This window comes from Egretta garzetta, unplaced genomic scaffold (assembly GCF_000687185.1).
Source record: "Egretta garzetta isolate BGI_Z169 unplaced genomic scaffold, ASM68718v1 scaffold30, whole genome shotgun sequence".
NCBI lineage: Eukaryota > Metazoa > Chordata > Aves > Pelecaniformes > Ardeidae > Egretta > Egretta garzetta.
The window spans coordinates 2,123,802-2,140,621 of NW_009258383.1; the positions used below are offsets into that span (position 1 = coordinate 2,123,802).

General features: G+C 37.9%; 1 protein-coding gene across 1 annotated transcript in view; it reads left to right on the forward strand.

The window, feature by feature from the left end:
* The window catches only part of CDK14 (cyclin dependent kinase 14), a 316,876-nt gene that overhangs the window by 75,579 nt on the left and 224,477 nt on the right, over positions 1-16,820 (forward strand). Inside the window, exons 2-3 of the mRNA XM_035897109.1 lie at positions 4,967-5,212; positions 15,743-15,837. Of these exons, the coding sequence (XP_035753002.1) occupies positions 4,982-5,212; positions 15,743-15,837 (326 nt within the window). The 5' untranslated portion in view covers positions 4,967-4,981. The remainder of the gene's footprint in view (positions 1-4,966; positions 5,213-15,742; positions 15,838-16,820) is intronic.

Consider the following 16,820-nt stretch of genomic DNA (forward strand, 5'->3'; position numbering starts at 1 on the left):
CAAGACTCCTTCCAACGGGAGATTGGGTGTTGGAATCTAGTTTAGGTTTTCCAGGACTTTTGTCTTGGAACCGAAGCAGAGACTTGGGGGATGAATGTCCTACATGTAAAGTTCTCTCATGTGAATACCATACATACCATTGCCATTTTTTTGTTTTACCTTTTTTCCATGTGGGAGATACAGGTATTTTTTTATCATCTGCCCCTTGTCCTTGCCCCTCTGCCTCTGTTTTTGCCAACATCGAGTTTTCAGCATGCATCTCTGAGGTACCGCTGTTGGGATTCCTGCCAGGTGGGAACTTAGGTAGCAGAAAGCAGCCATACCCCCTCTTAACCTTTCACGTCTGGAGCCACCTAATGTCGCCAAAGTCAGAGGTGGTGAATTGGCCACTGAATTCCTTGAGCCTTTACTATCTGATATAAGGTTTGGAAGGATGGTGATGTCTACTCGAACAATCCTTACATGACAGAATTTTTTCACATATTGCCTGTTTCACTTGTAATAATTTATAGTTGTTAAATGTATTAAGTTGATTGGCCTTTTTTTAAATCCTGTTTCCTTTAAAGAAGAGAGAAACCATAAATGAAGGTCCCATTCCTCTGCTCCCAGTAGTTATGGGATCTGCTGGCAGAAATACTGCTTCTGAAAGTGGTAACTCTGATTTCATTGCACCACTTCTAAAAGCTAAATAGTTTTGGAAGTAGTTTATGCTTCTGAAAGTTATACTTTGAATGTAGTTTGTGGTGGGAGAAGTAGCAAATCATGGCAGTAACTCTTGAAGGGGAAAGAATCACTTATAGTGTTGACATACCTTAATGTTTACTTGTATGATCACTTTTGCTAAAGAAACAGTAATTAAAACTGCTTAATGGCTCATGCTGTTTGCTGCACAGAAATTTCTTTAAATGGATATCATATTCATACTGAGAAGTTCTTGCCTCCTTTTTCTCTTGATTGCATTTTATAAAGTATGATCGTCATCTTGTGTATGACAAACCAAGGTATCACCTGTAGTGTCTCTACATACATTTGGGGTAAGTACTTATGATAGTTAAGGTGCTATTGATCACACCTTCACGTAGCACCAGTTTTAGACTGTGGTGGCATTTACAGCATTGCAATGAGTATCTGGGCTCCACTGTTTTAAGTACAGCATTACATTGATTTATAGAGCAAAGGCAAGAAGGGGTGATGAATCATACAGATTGACTTCCTATATGTCATGAGCTCTTACACTTGTTTAACTTTGTTTTTTATTCTGGTAATTCTAGCTAAAGCAGATATTCAACAAAATCATCCAGTTTTGAGGCTGCACTGGGAAGAGATAGCTTCCACTACTTTCTGGATTGTCATCTTCATCGGAGTGCACAAGGGTTGCTCTGTGTGTAGGGTTAGTGAAGGAATAGTTCCCACTCTGAAGAACCTATGGCTTATGTAGATAAAGCAGATGAAATGGGGTAAAAAGGAAGGTCCTGTCTTACAGATGGCAAAATGGACTCAGAGGGAAATTCTGACTAGCTCAGAGGATCACACGGGAGGGTCTGAAAGAGGCTGAAAATGACGTTGTGTCCTTTGTGACAAACACTAGTGCTTTAACTGGAAAATGGTCCTTGCTGTCCTATGCAAAAAACAAGCTGGAAATAAGAGGGTAGGTTAGGCTTCTCCTCCTGACTGCCAGCTACCAGGTGGTAGACGGTGGTTTACAGGACTAAGAGCTTCTGTTGCTAAATTTTTTTATATATCATTCAAGAGGGTGAAATTTATAAGAATCACTTTTGCTATGCATTACAAGGGAGAAATGATACTTAAAAGGCTGAATTAATGTAATAGAAAAATTCAAACCTGTACTGTTCCTAAAAGCGATCTGGTCATGCTGGTGAAATCTAAGATCATTTGTATGCACAGGAAGATTTCCAAAATACATTTTGCATCAGTCTTGCTCAGTACACTGTTGCTTTTTTGCCTGGTAAGTCACTATAGAATAAGTTGTACCCTTAGCAGGAGCACAGAAGTGGCAGGTCAGCGCGCCCACTGCCCAGGGGCAAAAGCAAGGCTGTGGTAGCTTAGCTCTTGCTGATGGAGGGAAACCTGAAATTACCAAGGTGTTTACTGCAACCTTAAGCTGTGTAATTTTGAAGTTATAGCCAGTGCTCAGTACTGATGTTTTAGACCCACTCCTTTCAGATTTCACAGAGCAGAGATTCAGCACGAAGTTGGACTTGGCCTATCAGTGGCAGAATTTAAAACAACCTCTTAAATACTGTTTCTCTTCAGAGTTTTATAGGCAGGGTAGATGTATTGGAAATGCCTACTCTTCAACAACCACGTAAGCTCAGCTCTGTTGGCTTCCCAGTTCGCTGTGGTCAGCAGTCACTTGAAGAGAATGTTTTATTTCTGCTAGGGAACTATTGATGTAGGTGAGAGAGAAGTGATGAATGAAATCCCTTGCCAGCACTGGCAGGAGAAGCGCTGCAGCTGCAGAGCAGGCAGAGGAGCACGGAGAGCAGCCTCTGCTTTTGCTCTTCTCTGCGGTCTTCAGTCTTTTCCACTGGTGACGCTGGTGTTCAGCCTGTGCAGCGACTGAGGTGTTCGACTGTGAGTTGGGGGCTGGTTGGTGTACCTCTTGCTTTTAGCCATTTGCAAGTTTGAAGCTGGCTATTAGAAGATGATTGTGGGAATTTTTATCCTACTCCAGATTCAGTCAAGTGACCCAAAGGTGAAAGTGTCTCCCTTCAGTACCTAATTCCAAACTACTGCTGCTTCCAGTAGAGATGATAGATACTAACAGATGTCTCGCATTTTGTTTTTTTTTTTTTAATGCAATGCTTACTTGGCCCATGGTAGAGCTAGATATGGAGATTTTCCAGTGGAAAAAGAAACTTGAAGCAGCACCCATGGCATTATTGTGTATAGTATGTTTATAGCTGTGGATTTCAAACATTTTAACCAACTACAGGTGGCTTTTGGTAATTTGAAAGGAAGACAAGTCCGGCTTTTGAACCATTCCTCCCTATCTCCTGCCCCTGTTTTCTTGATCATAGGATTTCATAGGCTGAGAAATACTTACTGATTTATTTGCATCCAAGTCAATTAAGCAAAATGGAAGCATGGCTATTTTAATAGTAATTTCAGTTTACATTATGTTAAAACATCTTTGTTGGTAGCAAGCATTGCAAGAACACGGATCTGGAGAGGACAGTGGGAAGTGTGTGGGTGCATGTCTGTGCATATAAGTTGTTTTAGGGAAAAGAAACCAATTAATTTTACAAGAAGGCTAATTAAAAATTCTTTGTGCAGCAGCTCTTTATCTTTTCTCTCTGAAGTAATGTATCTTTTCTCTCTGAAGTAATAGACCAAAATTACATAATTGCCTTAATTTTGGCCTGAGAGGGAATTATCATTTGGAATGAAAGTGGGATGTTCCTTTTCTCAGTTAAAACTTGGTTAAATTTTAGTCTTGGAGAAACCACTTTAATGAGAAGAAATGTGAACCCTTGTAAAGCCTGGTTTGTAATGCTAGTAATGTCCTTCGTTAGAGTTGACCTGGTGTATGATCCTTTGTCTGGCTGGCACTGGGCAGGAAATGTACTTTAAATTTTTAACGTACCAAAGAAATCTTTGATTACTGTTACAGTGGATCATCAAAACCACAAAACAAAAAAAACCCCAAGGTATAGTCACCCAGTATTTCTATAAACAATCAAAATAAGTTGGATTTCAAGGCACAGAATTCCTCCGGGGAAATGGCAAAGAATAATTTATTGGAGAAGTTTGTATTGGAGACACTTTGGGTTATGGGGGAGGAGTCCTCATTGAATGGTAATGGTAAATATTCATTTTTATTTGGTTTATGTTAGCTATTTTAAGTTTTCAAAAATGCTTAGATTGTAGATGCTTGAATGGAACATTTTGCTTCTTTAATTGTATGTATGTGAACAGTACAGTTGACAGCAAATTAACATTGTCTATCCTTAAATACTTGCAAATATCATGGAAAAAGCACATTGTGGATTCTTTTGATTTGCCTTAAGATTTAAGGAGTCTCTTGGGTCTGCTTGCATTACACTTCATAGCTTTTCCCTGTAGCCTGAAAGCTAAAATTATTTCTTTTCTTCCCAAGAAAAAGTCTAGCCTCTTATGGGTGAAAACAGAAGCTGAGGCCTCAAATACAACCCCTCACCAACTGTGCAATTTAAAAAAAGTCTTATATGTTGGAATGTATTAAAATTTAAAACATAACCATACATGACCAGAGTATCTAAACTCGCTGTTCTGCTGATTTAGTTATTTTGAACTGGCCATACATAGCATATTTTGAACTGGCCATACATAGCAGTCTTCAGGGGCTGGCAGAGTCATACTTCACAGTAACAAAGAATTGAACTTCTGCGCTTTAGTGTGCCATTAAGCTGCAGTCTCACGTTTCAGTGCCTGGGAATTGATTTACTGATTTGATTTTTTGAGACATATGGTGGTAATAATAATAACAACACTGTATAAGCATTATTTAAAAATACAGTAATATACTGGTGTTGGATCTTTGGCAGGCCTGCACTGAAGTGCACACAAACTACCATCGTTTATTTAAGTTTAGTCTCATCCAATTTTAAACAACTGGAAATCAATACTGTTTGCAGATATCGGTGGCTAGATTGGAGAAAGGAGTCAAGTGGCATTGTTGCTAAGATCACATTGTACAAGAAAACACAAATGTATTCATTTTATGTATGTTCCTCTTTTGTCTTTCTTTGTCAGGATCTTTTTGTATATTGTACAAAGACAGGCTTTTTATTGTTATGACTGTGGTATGTGTGTCCTATGTAAAATGCATGTGTTTGCAATTTTAATGTAGAAATAGAAGATGAACGCTTATGAAGTCCAGTGCGTTTTTTGATGCTGGCTGAGGTATGGATTGACGCAGACTTTAAGCCTGTTAGAGTCAACGAATGCTGTTTTTTCCTTTCAGATATGTGTCGCAAAGATGTCTACACGGAACTGCCAGGGAATGGATTCAGTGATCAAACCTCTGGATACAATTCCTGAGGATAAAAAAGTCCGGGTTCAGAGGACGCAGAGTAGTTTTGATCCATTTGAGAAACCAACTAATCAAGTGAAGAGGGTTCATTCGGAGAACAACGCTTGCATTAACTTCAAAACTTCATCTGCAGGGAAGGAATCACCTAAAGTCAGGCGGCACTCCAGCCCCAGCTCTGTAAGTCCACGGTCCTGACACCTGCGCATGTACCAAATGGTGAAATTAGTAACACCAAATAAATGTTTGCTTGCTTAAGAAGGAATTATTACTTGGAAACAAAACAAAAAGCTCATGGCTGCTATTACAGATGTTTCCCATATATATGTATTTGTAGTGTTGTGTATAAAATAGAGTAAGAAAATAAACTTGAAAAATAATATATTTTGAAATTTCATCTCAGGTATTAGCTAGGGTATCTTATGGGATTTCTAAGCATTTTCCTCTCCTGATCCTGGTATAGCATGACAGCTGCTATAATGTTTATGCTGCAAATTTTGCAGAGAGTTGCTTATTTGTGAAGAGGAATTCTTTCCCATGAAGTTTAGGAAACCACATGAATTGCCTTTTTGATTTTTAAATTTAGGTTTTAGAGAAACAAATCAGATTTGACAGATTTTGTTGACATTTTAAAATTCTCTTTTTAAAATCAAGTAGTAAAAATAACATTTATTTCCATGTCAGAAACTATGTGTGTGAGAGAGAGAGAGAGAGGAGACTGAAACAACTGAGAAGAGCTTGGCAATACATCATCACTGTTGTTTTATTCTCAAGTATTTTGAAAGAAACTAGATAAATAAAATGTCATATCTTTCATGAATAATGCCCAGAACAGATTTCCCCCAAAAGACTTTCAAAATTATTGAAAAACTATTTCTGTTATGCTTTGGCAAGAAAAATCCATAATAATGTGACCTTTTGAGTTGAAGACTACAGATCTAAGCAGAATGGATGTAACACTTCAAATCTCAGTTGGCGTGAAATAATTTAAAAGGTTGATTGCCTTTTCTTTTTTCTTTTCTTTAATTTTTTTGTTTTATTCTATCTTCTGGATATTTTCTGTCCCCCCTACAGAAGTCTGACTGAATTCTGTCAGACTTCTAAGAAGATTTCTTCAGAGAAGAGACAGACATTCATTTTCTGTAGATGAGCTTTGTTTAACCCATGTGAATTTAACGGATAAGATGTCATGCCTCCAGGGGACTGTCCTTTTTAGAAAAGGTTACATTTTAAAATGTAACCATCTGTAGCAAAAAGAAATTTGCTTTATCATCATTGCCTGGCATTATGTAGCTCCTGCCAGAGATGTCTCTGACGTGTTCCAGATGAGTCCATAACAAGGAGTTCTTACCATAAAACTTTAATAATCATTAAGGATGGATGGAGCAGCTTGCACTGTGTGTGTGCCTGATTATTCTTTGGCACTACAACTGTCAAGTTAAATGACTTTTTTTGAAAGTCTTTCCTTAAGTTTTTTTGTCGTATTAATTCGCTCCCCATCTCTTCAGTTCTTACCTTGTTCCTCTTAGAAACTATTACTAATTCCCATTAATGCTTTATATACTTCTTTTCTATTAGAACTGAAGGGTTTTATTTGCTCTGCTTCCCTAATTTTGAAGCAGCCTTTTTTCGGAATGGTGTTATTGGCACCTTGTTCTTTTCCAGAGGGCTGGTACTCTACTGTGTCCATGCAATCTCCCACGATCCCAGTATTTTCTTACATAAATGATGTTCATGCTTCCTCCTCTAGTATGCTGCTGGGTAGAGTCCTAACTAAACATACGCTTTTGGTAATCTTCTCCCATGCTGACTCACACAGTCTTGCTGGGGCCATCTCGTGTGTTAAAGTAGGTGCATAGGAATTTCCTGAAATACAATTCTTATTTCTCAACTTCCTGTAATTCTCCCTGATTTTTATAGCTCTGTTTGGTGAACTCAGTTCTTCCTTCTGCTTGGAGGCATTGTTAGTCATTTCTAACTCTTCCTCACAAGGAGTGATCTGAACAGCACCTGGCAAGGCATAATTTGTGGAATAATGTCAGTGGCCATGTCAATGAAGAGGGATGAGCAGAACTTCACAGCAAAAGGTAGTGTTAGCCCTCTGCTGATTGCAGGTCACACCTGGTCCTGCCCAGCAGACCAAAGTTCAGATGTCCAAGGCAGAGATACGATCAAGCTGCTCCACTTCCCCCAGAGTCTGAATATGTTGCCTCAGGCAGGACATGTTCTGATGCACATTTCACTGAGCATTTGTCTGTGTGGTTAGTTGCAGGAATTTGTCATTCTCTGGTTTTGAATTACACTTGAATTGACGAAGGGTTTTGGGTTTCATTTTTTTTCTAGTCCTGATGTTGTATATCAGATGCCCTTGCTGCTTCCTCTTCTGATCATTATTTCTTTTTCTTCCATGTCAGAGGACTGCTACATATTCTCCCTCCAAGTTATAACTTGATTCGCTAGAAATTTGTCCGCTGTATAGATTATACCAGTCTGAATGGGCATTTCAGTTTCTGTAAATATTCTTGAGCATGCTGTGCCCTCTGGTTCATACTGGCTACAGTTGTGTGGCTGTGTTTCAGTTTTGGCTCTGCTTTCTGTAAGCTTTGTTTTAAGATACTCTGATAGATGTATGCTACCTTCAGTCTGCACTTTCTACACTTGATTAGTGGAGGAACTGAATTAGAGATAGGTTTCCGTTTAGTCTCTTCTCTGTCACATTGCATTGCACTTTTTCCCCCCCTTCTTTTAAACATAAGAACACATCTATGGGTGTGATTTCCAAGCTGTTTAAGCTGATTGAAATTGGGTGTTGTTATGGAATGAAATTTCCAGCAGAACAGACTTACACTTTTATCACATCAGAATAACGGATAATATTCACCTTGGAGGTGGTGAAGTAGGTGTTTGCCTTCCTGCGCATCACCTGTCGGCCACTGTTAGAAGAAGGGTCTTGACAAACCTTTGCTCTGATCCAACCTAACACAATGTATATGTGTATATATACATATATATATATTATACATGTATGTATATAATATACATGTAGCTATAGTTGTGTGTACTTACCTATCTAACTATATCTATTTTTCTAAAATTTTTTGCCGAGTCTTTTGCCTATTGAGGGAAGAAACTTGCTTTTTTTTTACTTGATTTGACTCTAATTCTCTGAAAGTTGTGTTTGAGATCCACGCTTTTTAGGCATCTGGTCTTATTTATTTTTCTCCAGTGCAAGGTGAAATGTTATTGTATTCATTGTACACATTTTATACACTAAAATAGCACTTTTGCACAGTATGTAAATAGAATATTGCAAGTTTTATAAGCTAGCCATCTGCTCAAGATTCAGTTACATAGTGATGCACACCAGTTTGTTCTCTTTGAATGGCTTAAGATCCATGGCAATGAATTCAAATGTCATGCTATGGTATATGTACTACCTTTCAGTTACTTTTTAAAAAACTAAATGCAGCAAACCACTAAGCTTCTGCCAACTCACATAAATGTAAAAAATTAATTTGGATAAAAATAATTCAATAAGCAATGCTTTCCTGCATTGACTGCGCTCTTTTTGGGAGAGCAGCCTCTTTTCTGTTTATGTAATTTCTATTAATTTTTGGCCCTTTTATATGCAACTTTCCCCCAAAAAAGTGAAAGCAAAAAGCACGAGCATTGTAAATCAGTTGCATAAGAAATCTAACTTTAACACAGACAGTAAAGTGAGATTTTTGTCTACAAGTTAGGCATCATTTCTGTCTGCCTAAACACTTGGTGCGCAGTTCTAGCCTGTCTTCAGGCGTATGCAACCTTCTCTGGTTTTAGGAACCTATTAATTACTAGGGTAACTGCATCCTTCCTGGTTTTTATTGAGGTAAGATAATTTCAGAGCTCAATGTAGGGAGCGGATTTTTCTTTTCTGGCACAAGGGAAGCTTTAATAATCGTTAACCTGGAGGATACTCTCTACACGATAAGGCAGGTAAAATGTGGCAGTTGGTCCAGCTCCTGTGCTTTAATAACCTAGAGAACAAGTAAACAGCTTTAAAGACTGCATCCAGCCCTTTCACAAAGAGCTCTATGTTTGCTCATGTTCAGGTTGCTCCTAATTTATGGCTGTGTGCTAAAGGGTTATAAAGATGCCAGCAACAGGATGGGATCAGGTGATGGTACAGCTCAGATTATTGCTGGGTTTGGATTCTTGAACATCTTTGTATCCCTTGAACATTGCCCTAGAAAACAGTCCAACTTGCGAGTTTTAAAAAAGAAGGAAAAAAGTGTGATCAAATTGACCTATTATTGTACATAGCACAAAAACCTTAAGAAAGGGGACTAATTACTGTGAAAACTTGCATATGGTTTTGTAAAAGAAGCTTTACCATTGTGTTAAAGAAGACAAAATATAGATTGGTTAAAAAAAAAATATCTTCAGTTCTTGTGATTTAATCTCAGTTAGGCCTCTTGGCCTACCTTACACTTTCAAGTTCTTCTAGCAATGAATTTATTTCGGAGGCATATAACAAAACAGATCTTTAGTTTTGATTTTCAGTGAACATAGTATTTCTCCCTTGAGGATAATTTTATATTGAAGTTTAATATCCTGCAGTTCAAAAAAAAAAAAAAAAAATGTCTGTTTAAAACTTAGGCTCGGGAGTGTGCCGGTTAAGTGTGACATTCACAAGCTGTTTTGCGGTTATGAAAACTGCATGAGAACATAACCCACACAGCTTCTATAAGAATAGTCAGGTGATTTTCAGTGTAATTTTCCATTAAAGCTTTCTTTACTACATAGATTTTTAAAATTTTCAAGAAAGAAAGGTATTCACATGGCAATGTAGTGCAAGGACTCATACTGCAAGATCTTGAATTAAACCTGTTGTCCCTCCTACAGTCTGTTTCAATGAAATGGCTATTTGAAATGACCTGGTCAGAAAAGACAGCTTCCTCTCATTTCTTTTTCTCTCTGATATTTTTAATACTCTTATGTCAGTTTGAGATACTAGCTTCCTCTGTTTCTGTATTCAACATTTTGGCATTTCAACTCTTTCTATCCTTGTTACTATCATCTGTATTTCCTTAACCAGGGGGGAAAAAAATAGCTAATCTTGGTTACTGTAAGCTGTGCTATTAAAGATGCTCATTCCCCGTGCTCAGTGGTGCTCTTAGACTAATCTTGCACTGGGAAAAATGTAGGCTAATAATAAGAAAACTACCTTAATGGAAACTATTTTCAAGGAAAGTGAAGCATAAAGACAAACAAGTAAATCTCCCAGTGGGTTTCCTGAAGGGAAAGACGTGCACTCTTCTGCGCTCCAGTTGCCAATGTCCTCTTGGGGATAACATGATCCACCACAACCTGTGCTGACTTTCACAGTGACTTGGGATTATGTTCAATTCTTCAGAGGCATGAGGACCTTTACTCCCTTCTGTCTTAGTATTTCATCTATCTTTCCCATTTGAGTTCTCTGGAAAATTTCTCCCTAGCATGAAAATTTGCTTTTCAGTGCTATTTACAGTGATGTAAATTTCTGGCTGGCTGGTTGTTTACTGCTTATTTAACTTTTTGCCCATTAAATTGTTCAATCTTGGTCACACATGCACCTGTGTTTTGTTTTTGTCTTAGCTTTGAAAGTTCTTTTTTTTTTGCAGCAAATACAAAGCGCTAACCCTGAGCAACAGGCTTCTTGATGCCTAAGTAGTCCCACCAATGTTCAGTATATACAAGTCTGTGTGGCCAGACTAGAGATCTGTGTGGCTGTAAGGCCTTTGGCTTATGTCCAACAAATCATGGTAAAATTTTCATAGAAAAGATTTGAAGACTTATTTAACTAGAGAAAAAATTCACACATTCAGTAAATAACCACTTTTCAGACGTGGCAAAGATTGTCCTTTTATCACAGTCATGTTATGTTGTGACATATTTTGGTTGACAGCCGGCTGAATGTGAGCCAGCAGTGTGCCCAGGTGGCCAGGAAGGCCAATGGCATCCTGGCTTATATCAGGAATAGTGTGGCCAGCAGCAGCAGGGAAGTGATCGTGCCCCTGTACTTGGTGCTGGTGAGGCCGCACCTCGAATCCTGTGCTCAGTTTTGGGCCCCTCACTGCAGGAAAGGCGTTGTGTTGCTGGAACATGTTCAGAGGAGAGCAACAAAGCTGGTGAGGGGTCTGGAGCACAAGTCTGATGAGGAGTGGCTGAGAGGGCTGGAGTTGTTTAGCCTGGAGAAGAGGAGGCTGAGGGGAGACCTTATCATCCTCTACAACTACCTGAAAGGAGGCTACAGCCTCCAGAGGGAGTTAGTCTCTTCCCTGAAGTAACAGACGATAGGATGAGAGGAAACTGTGAAGTTGCACCAGGGGAGGTTTAGACTGGATATTAGGAAAAATTTTTTCACCAAAAGGGTTGTCAAGCATTGGAACAGGCCGCCCAGGGAAGTGGTTGAGTCCCCACCACTGGAGGTATTTAAAAGACGTGGTGCTTAGGGTCATGGTTTAGTGGTGGGATGGCAGGGTTAGGTTAGTGGTTGGACTCGATGATCTTAAAGGTCTTTTCCAACCTAAACAACTCTGTGATTCTATGTTGGTGTTTTAGAGGGTTAAAAAGCAGTAAGGAAAAGTAAGAAGAAAGGAAAATTAATAGTGGTAGAAGTATTGTAATGTTAGATCTTCAAAAAGTAGCTTTGAACAAACATTTATCAAAATATGTGTGTTCAGCTAAAATTAGCTGAAATTCAGCTAAAATTAATACTTTTTTTCTGTTGAGAAATCTTGTCTGGGTCAAATTGGAGGATTGCACCAGCTTTCTAAAATATAGGGGGACTTCTTGCAAGTCTGCTGCCTGTGAGATATGTCAGTGGCTGATGCAAGCTGTACATCTGATGTGCTCTGGATATGTCTCACTTGCTATGTGTATTTTAGTCAACTACATCCTAGGTAAAATATGGGACTCTTGTGACTCAACAAACACAAATTTCTCGTATATGTATTCCCATGTATTTTACAGGAAGGAATAAAATACTTTAAAAGGAGAAATTATACTTAAAAGTGAATTCTCTATATTTTATTTTAATATTAGCATTTGTTAAAAAATTGGTACTATAATCTTGCTGTAACAAGGCATATTTTTTTAACAGAAATGATTGTTATCTGAATAACAAAATTCATGGCCATGAAGCTGAAAAAATAACTATATGAAAAGGGGATTGCAAGAATAAAGTAGGCTGAAATGATTATTATTTTCAGCAGTCACATGGAACTTCAGATTATTGAGATCTCTTCCATAGCCCTTTATTTAGATCCCTTTAAGCTTGAAACTTAAATTTTGGGAAGTTACATATTTTTGCATTATCTCAGTCAGTCTTTGCCTTCTTTATAATTCAGAAATAAAAGGAAAGGTAAGAAGTGTCTGAACTTCTTACCTTTATAAGCAATTGGTAATTGTAAGTTTGAATTAATGTGTGAGAATTCATTTAGAAAAAAAAAATTGAGAAAGTGTTGGGGAAATAGTAAATTTTTTCCTTCATTTTCTAAAGAAATTGCATGAGCTGAGTGAGATCTGTCTTGGCGTTCCATTAAGAAATGTCATGCAAATTAGTTTGCAACGTCTTCTGCTGCCTAGGGTTTATTTAAATTTTTTTCTGGGAAATCCTCTGAAGCGCTTTTCTATACCAGATACCTTCAAAAATCATAAGCCTTTTAACATTTCAAATGCCAGGAAAAATAATGTCCATTTTCACAAAGGGCAGATCTAATAGTGTGAGAACACGGGCAATCCCATCTAGCAATGCCGTTGGAATCGAGCTGAGCTCCACTGCGGAAATGCTGTAACCAGGCAAGAGGAGGGTGTCAGCCACATGGTTTTACTGCGTACGGGGCAGGCCGTTGTTAACGGCTTGGGTTTCTGGTTGTGTTTCTGATCTGCTCTTCTCCAGCATGAGCAGGCACCGCACAAGTGATGCGGGCCGCTCGGGGAGGGTGGCAGGTCAGCCTTACTGCTGCAGGGCTGAGCCCTGGGGCACTGTGTGGGGTTGCGCCCGAGGACAAGAGAGTTGAAACCAGCACCTCTTCTGTACCATCAGGAGTGAGCTCTCCTCCTGGTCCCACCATGAGGTTTTAGCATGTTGCCTGTTCTCATTGAGGACGCAGCAGCTTCCAGGAGGAGAATGAGTCAAAAGGCATGACCTTAAATCCATGCTTCTGGCACCTGGAGTACGGAGAAATGAGCTTGAGGTTGTAGGAATAATTACTGTTGATGATTTACTGTGTGGTAATGGATTAAAGGCATCCTGTTTCCTGTCAAGATCTTAAGGCATTACAAGTTGTTGTGACCTTTATATTATGGTTTCCAGCGGTATAAAATAAAAGTAAATCTCAGTGTGAAAATAGGAATGGGTGTGAAACACATGTATAGACTTTGTCCTTTTTCTTCCTCGCCCTATGAGGAAACCAACAGTGAGTGAACCATTCACTGTTAACTGGGGCAGCATTTCCACTCCAAACAAAGCTGCTCACTGTGTGTTCACTGCAGCCTGCAATTTGGGAAATACTTTGCTATCCCTCTTCATTATATGGGAGACACTGAAATATTAAACCACTTTTTTTCTGTAGTTTTGTGATGTTGCATTAGTCCATAATTGGATACTTAAATGAAAAAGCTACTTGAATAAATATTTTAATCACCTCTATTAGTAACATCTGTAATAAAACTGATTAAAAAATCCCCCCCAAATTTCATTTCTAACCAAGCAGAATGCCTTTTTAAGCACAGATTGGGAGCCAAGAATAAATATACTATTTTTATACTATCTATAACGAAATGGTCCAAATAATGTGACAGGAAAGAGATCTGAGGCTTCCCATGTGACATATTTTTCTCAATTTATTCATATTTAGGAATGGGATAGCAAAATAATAGGTCGTTCTGTCTATTGGAGGGAGATGAAAGGGCTCAATTTTGCAAACATACATGTGTATATCCTGATACCATTCAATAGAAAGCTGGGATGTTAATCTCAAAAAAGGGGTATATATGCCAAAGTGCCAGAATTATGGCTTAGGACAAATATAGAATTGTTGAGTAAAGAGAATTTTTGTATTTTCTGGCTAATGGTTAAATGAGTGTAGTGGAGGGGTATGAGGTACCAAGTCATCTTGACCTGGGATGCTCGTGTCTGTTTAAATAGGAGTATTTTTTAGGCTCAGTTGATTTAAAATTTTCGACTGTGGTTTTAAAGGAATTTACACACAGATGTGTCCTGCACTATAATGTTGTCTCCTTTCAAAATAACTGAAACTTGAGCACTTTTTGTAAATTGGGCATAAGATCCTAAATGTGAGTGTACACTGTGTGCAGCTGCGCATGGCTTAGAGTCTCCCAGTTGAATTCAACCCTAAACATGCTGGATTTGCTTGGCTGCTTTTCTTCATAGCATTATAACCAGAGTAATAACAAATCAGGCCCCGCATCTGATTTGAGCATCAGTTCTGACCCTCTAAAATTTCTGCTCTATACTCTTTTGGTTGGTTTAGGTACAGGATATCTGAGTGCTGCAGCATGAAATACAAGTAGATAATGCTGGGGGCAGTTGAAGGTCAGTTTTTTGCAGTGTCCTTCTGGTCTTGGAGGGAAAATAAAAAGCCCTTGCCTTACAGACAACTGGAAAATGGGCAACTATGGGAAAATGGGATATAATTCAAAAAACTCGAACATTTTCCAAGAACTTCATCAGGAATTTGTGTACAAAAATGCTTATCTGCAATGCTTCCAAGTACTTATTTTTGTAAAAGTTAGATACTACATTGCATCATTTGTAATAGCATTGTTTCATAGAATAACAATCTGGAAACATAATTTATGTAATACTGTTCCTCATAATACATCTCTCTCTCTCTCTCTCTCTGAATTTTTTAATATCATCTTTGCAAATGAATCATTTTCATGTCAGGTGAATTTTTGGTTTTGCAGTGTTCTGGTGTTCTCTGTTAGGAATGTGTAAAAGTGGGACAAGTACCAGTCTCTTCCAAAGGCCAGCTGAGATATCTGGCCCTTCGAGCAAGAATCAGCGCTTAGCTTGGTTCAATTTTAGACCTCTCACTTAGGCTGCAGATATTAAGGCTACACTACAGAATTTTATTTATATACATGTTATTAAAAGTATGGGGTGATTATAACCATAGGCTGAAGACTATAAATATAATTCAGAAACAAGGTACTCTTTTTAAGTGTGTAGTATTTTGACCACTGCCTGAACAATGCTTGATGAACAGGGGTGGGCTTTAGTCTAAAAAATAAAAAAAAAAATTAATCAGTTCTTTTAATCTGATTTTCTAGGGCAGATTAAGACTGTTGCTTAGATCTCTTAAAAAAGATAAGCTGGCTTAGTTGTTAATGATCTTTTTCCCTGTATGAAGTGATATATGTGAAAAATAAAAGAGAAACATCTCTTTGATTAAGAACAAAATCCTTTTGATAGTTCCAGTGATGTAAGTATATGGTTGATATCGGCAACCACCATCTGGGGTGTTGAGTGATGTTTGTTTGAGTAGCCTATTATATTGTTTCATTAGCTCTGCTATCAATTTTTTTTTTATTGTTGGCTGCTGAAAACATGCAGGTCTATGAGTTTTGATAATGATGTTTGCTCTCTAAATGCTGAATCAAAGCAGTTAACATTGTGGGTGCAATATATGCTGAAAAGTCATCTTTTATTGTTTTGTTTAGCCTACAAGCCCCAAGTTTGGAAAAGCAGACTCATATGAAAAACTGGAAAAACTAGGGGAAGGATCCTATGCTACAGTGTACAAAGGGAAAAGCAAGTAAGTGGTGTTTTTTTCATTTAGTTTTGTATGTAAATGAAGATAAGCAGAAGGTATTAACTGATGTTGCTGCACTTGTACATAGACCCCCATGAATGAATGCAGACTGCTACTGCCTGCCATGTGCTCTAGTGAAAGAGGCCGAGACCGTATTGCATAGGTAACATACTACCTTCACATCAGAACAAGATGAGATCCCATCTTGTTCATCTGATGTTTTGTTTGTACTTTAAGGTTGTACTACTTTCTCAATATCCATATCAAATTACATGTAAGATACTTAACTTTTAGGGTCAAGAGCACAATATACTGTCAAGTAGATTTCTCTGGTGAACTGAGAGCAACGCTGAGTATATGCAATGAGTTTGTTAGTCTTTTGTTTGTCATTATTAAAAAGCTTGAACAAAATAACATGAAGGGAAAGAATGGAATTTGGACTACTCTGAGTTCAGTTTGTTTACAAGTGCTTATTTACAGTTGTTGCAACTACTCTACCTCAAAATAATCTACTGTATACATGTCAAATATTTATTGTTTTCAGCCACTTTAAGATTATTTTTCGCATCTTTTTTATCCCCAATGCTTTAAGTGCTTCTATATTGTATAAAATAACTCAGTAAACACATAAAATATACTTCTTGAGCTAATGCTTCAGTTGAGATTTATCTTTCATCAGTGTCTTGCGCAAGTTCATATATTTAATCAAGTTTTCATAATCAAATTTTCAATAATAATAAAACAGTTCTGAGAGAGGGATTGGGTATATGCAATATCTCTATTTAAAAACTTTGTCTAGTGAATGATAGATGAGGCAACTTACCATTCTCAGCAGAGATAATACCATGACAGTCATGGGACAGAATAACCAGTGAAACAAGGAAATACATGTTAACATTTTCCAGGGTCATTAGGTTAGGTAGGTACTGATTTTTTTTTTTTTTTTCACTGAGTATTTGTAATAAAACAGAATGAGAGGTGTCCTC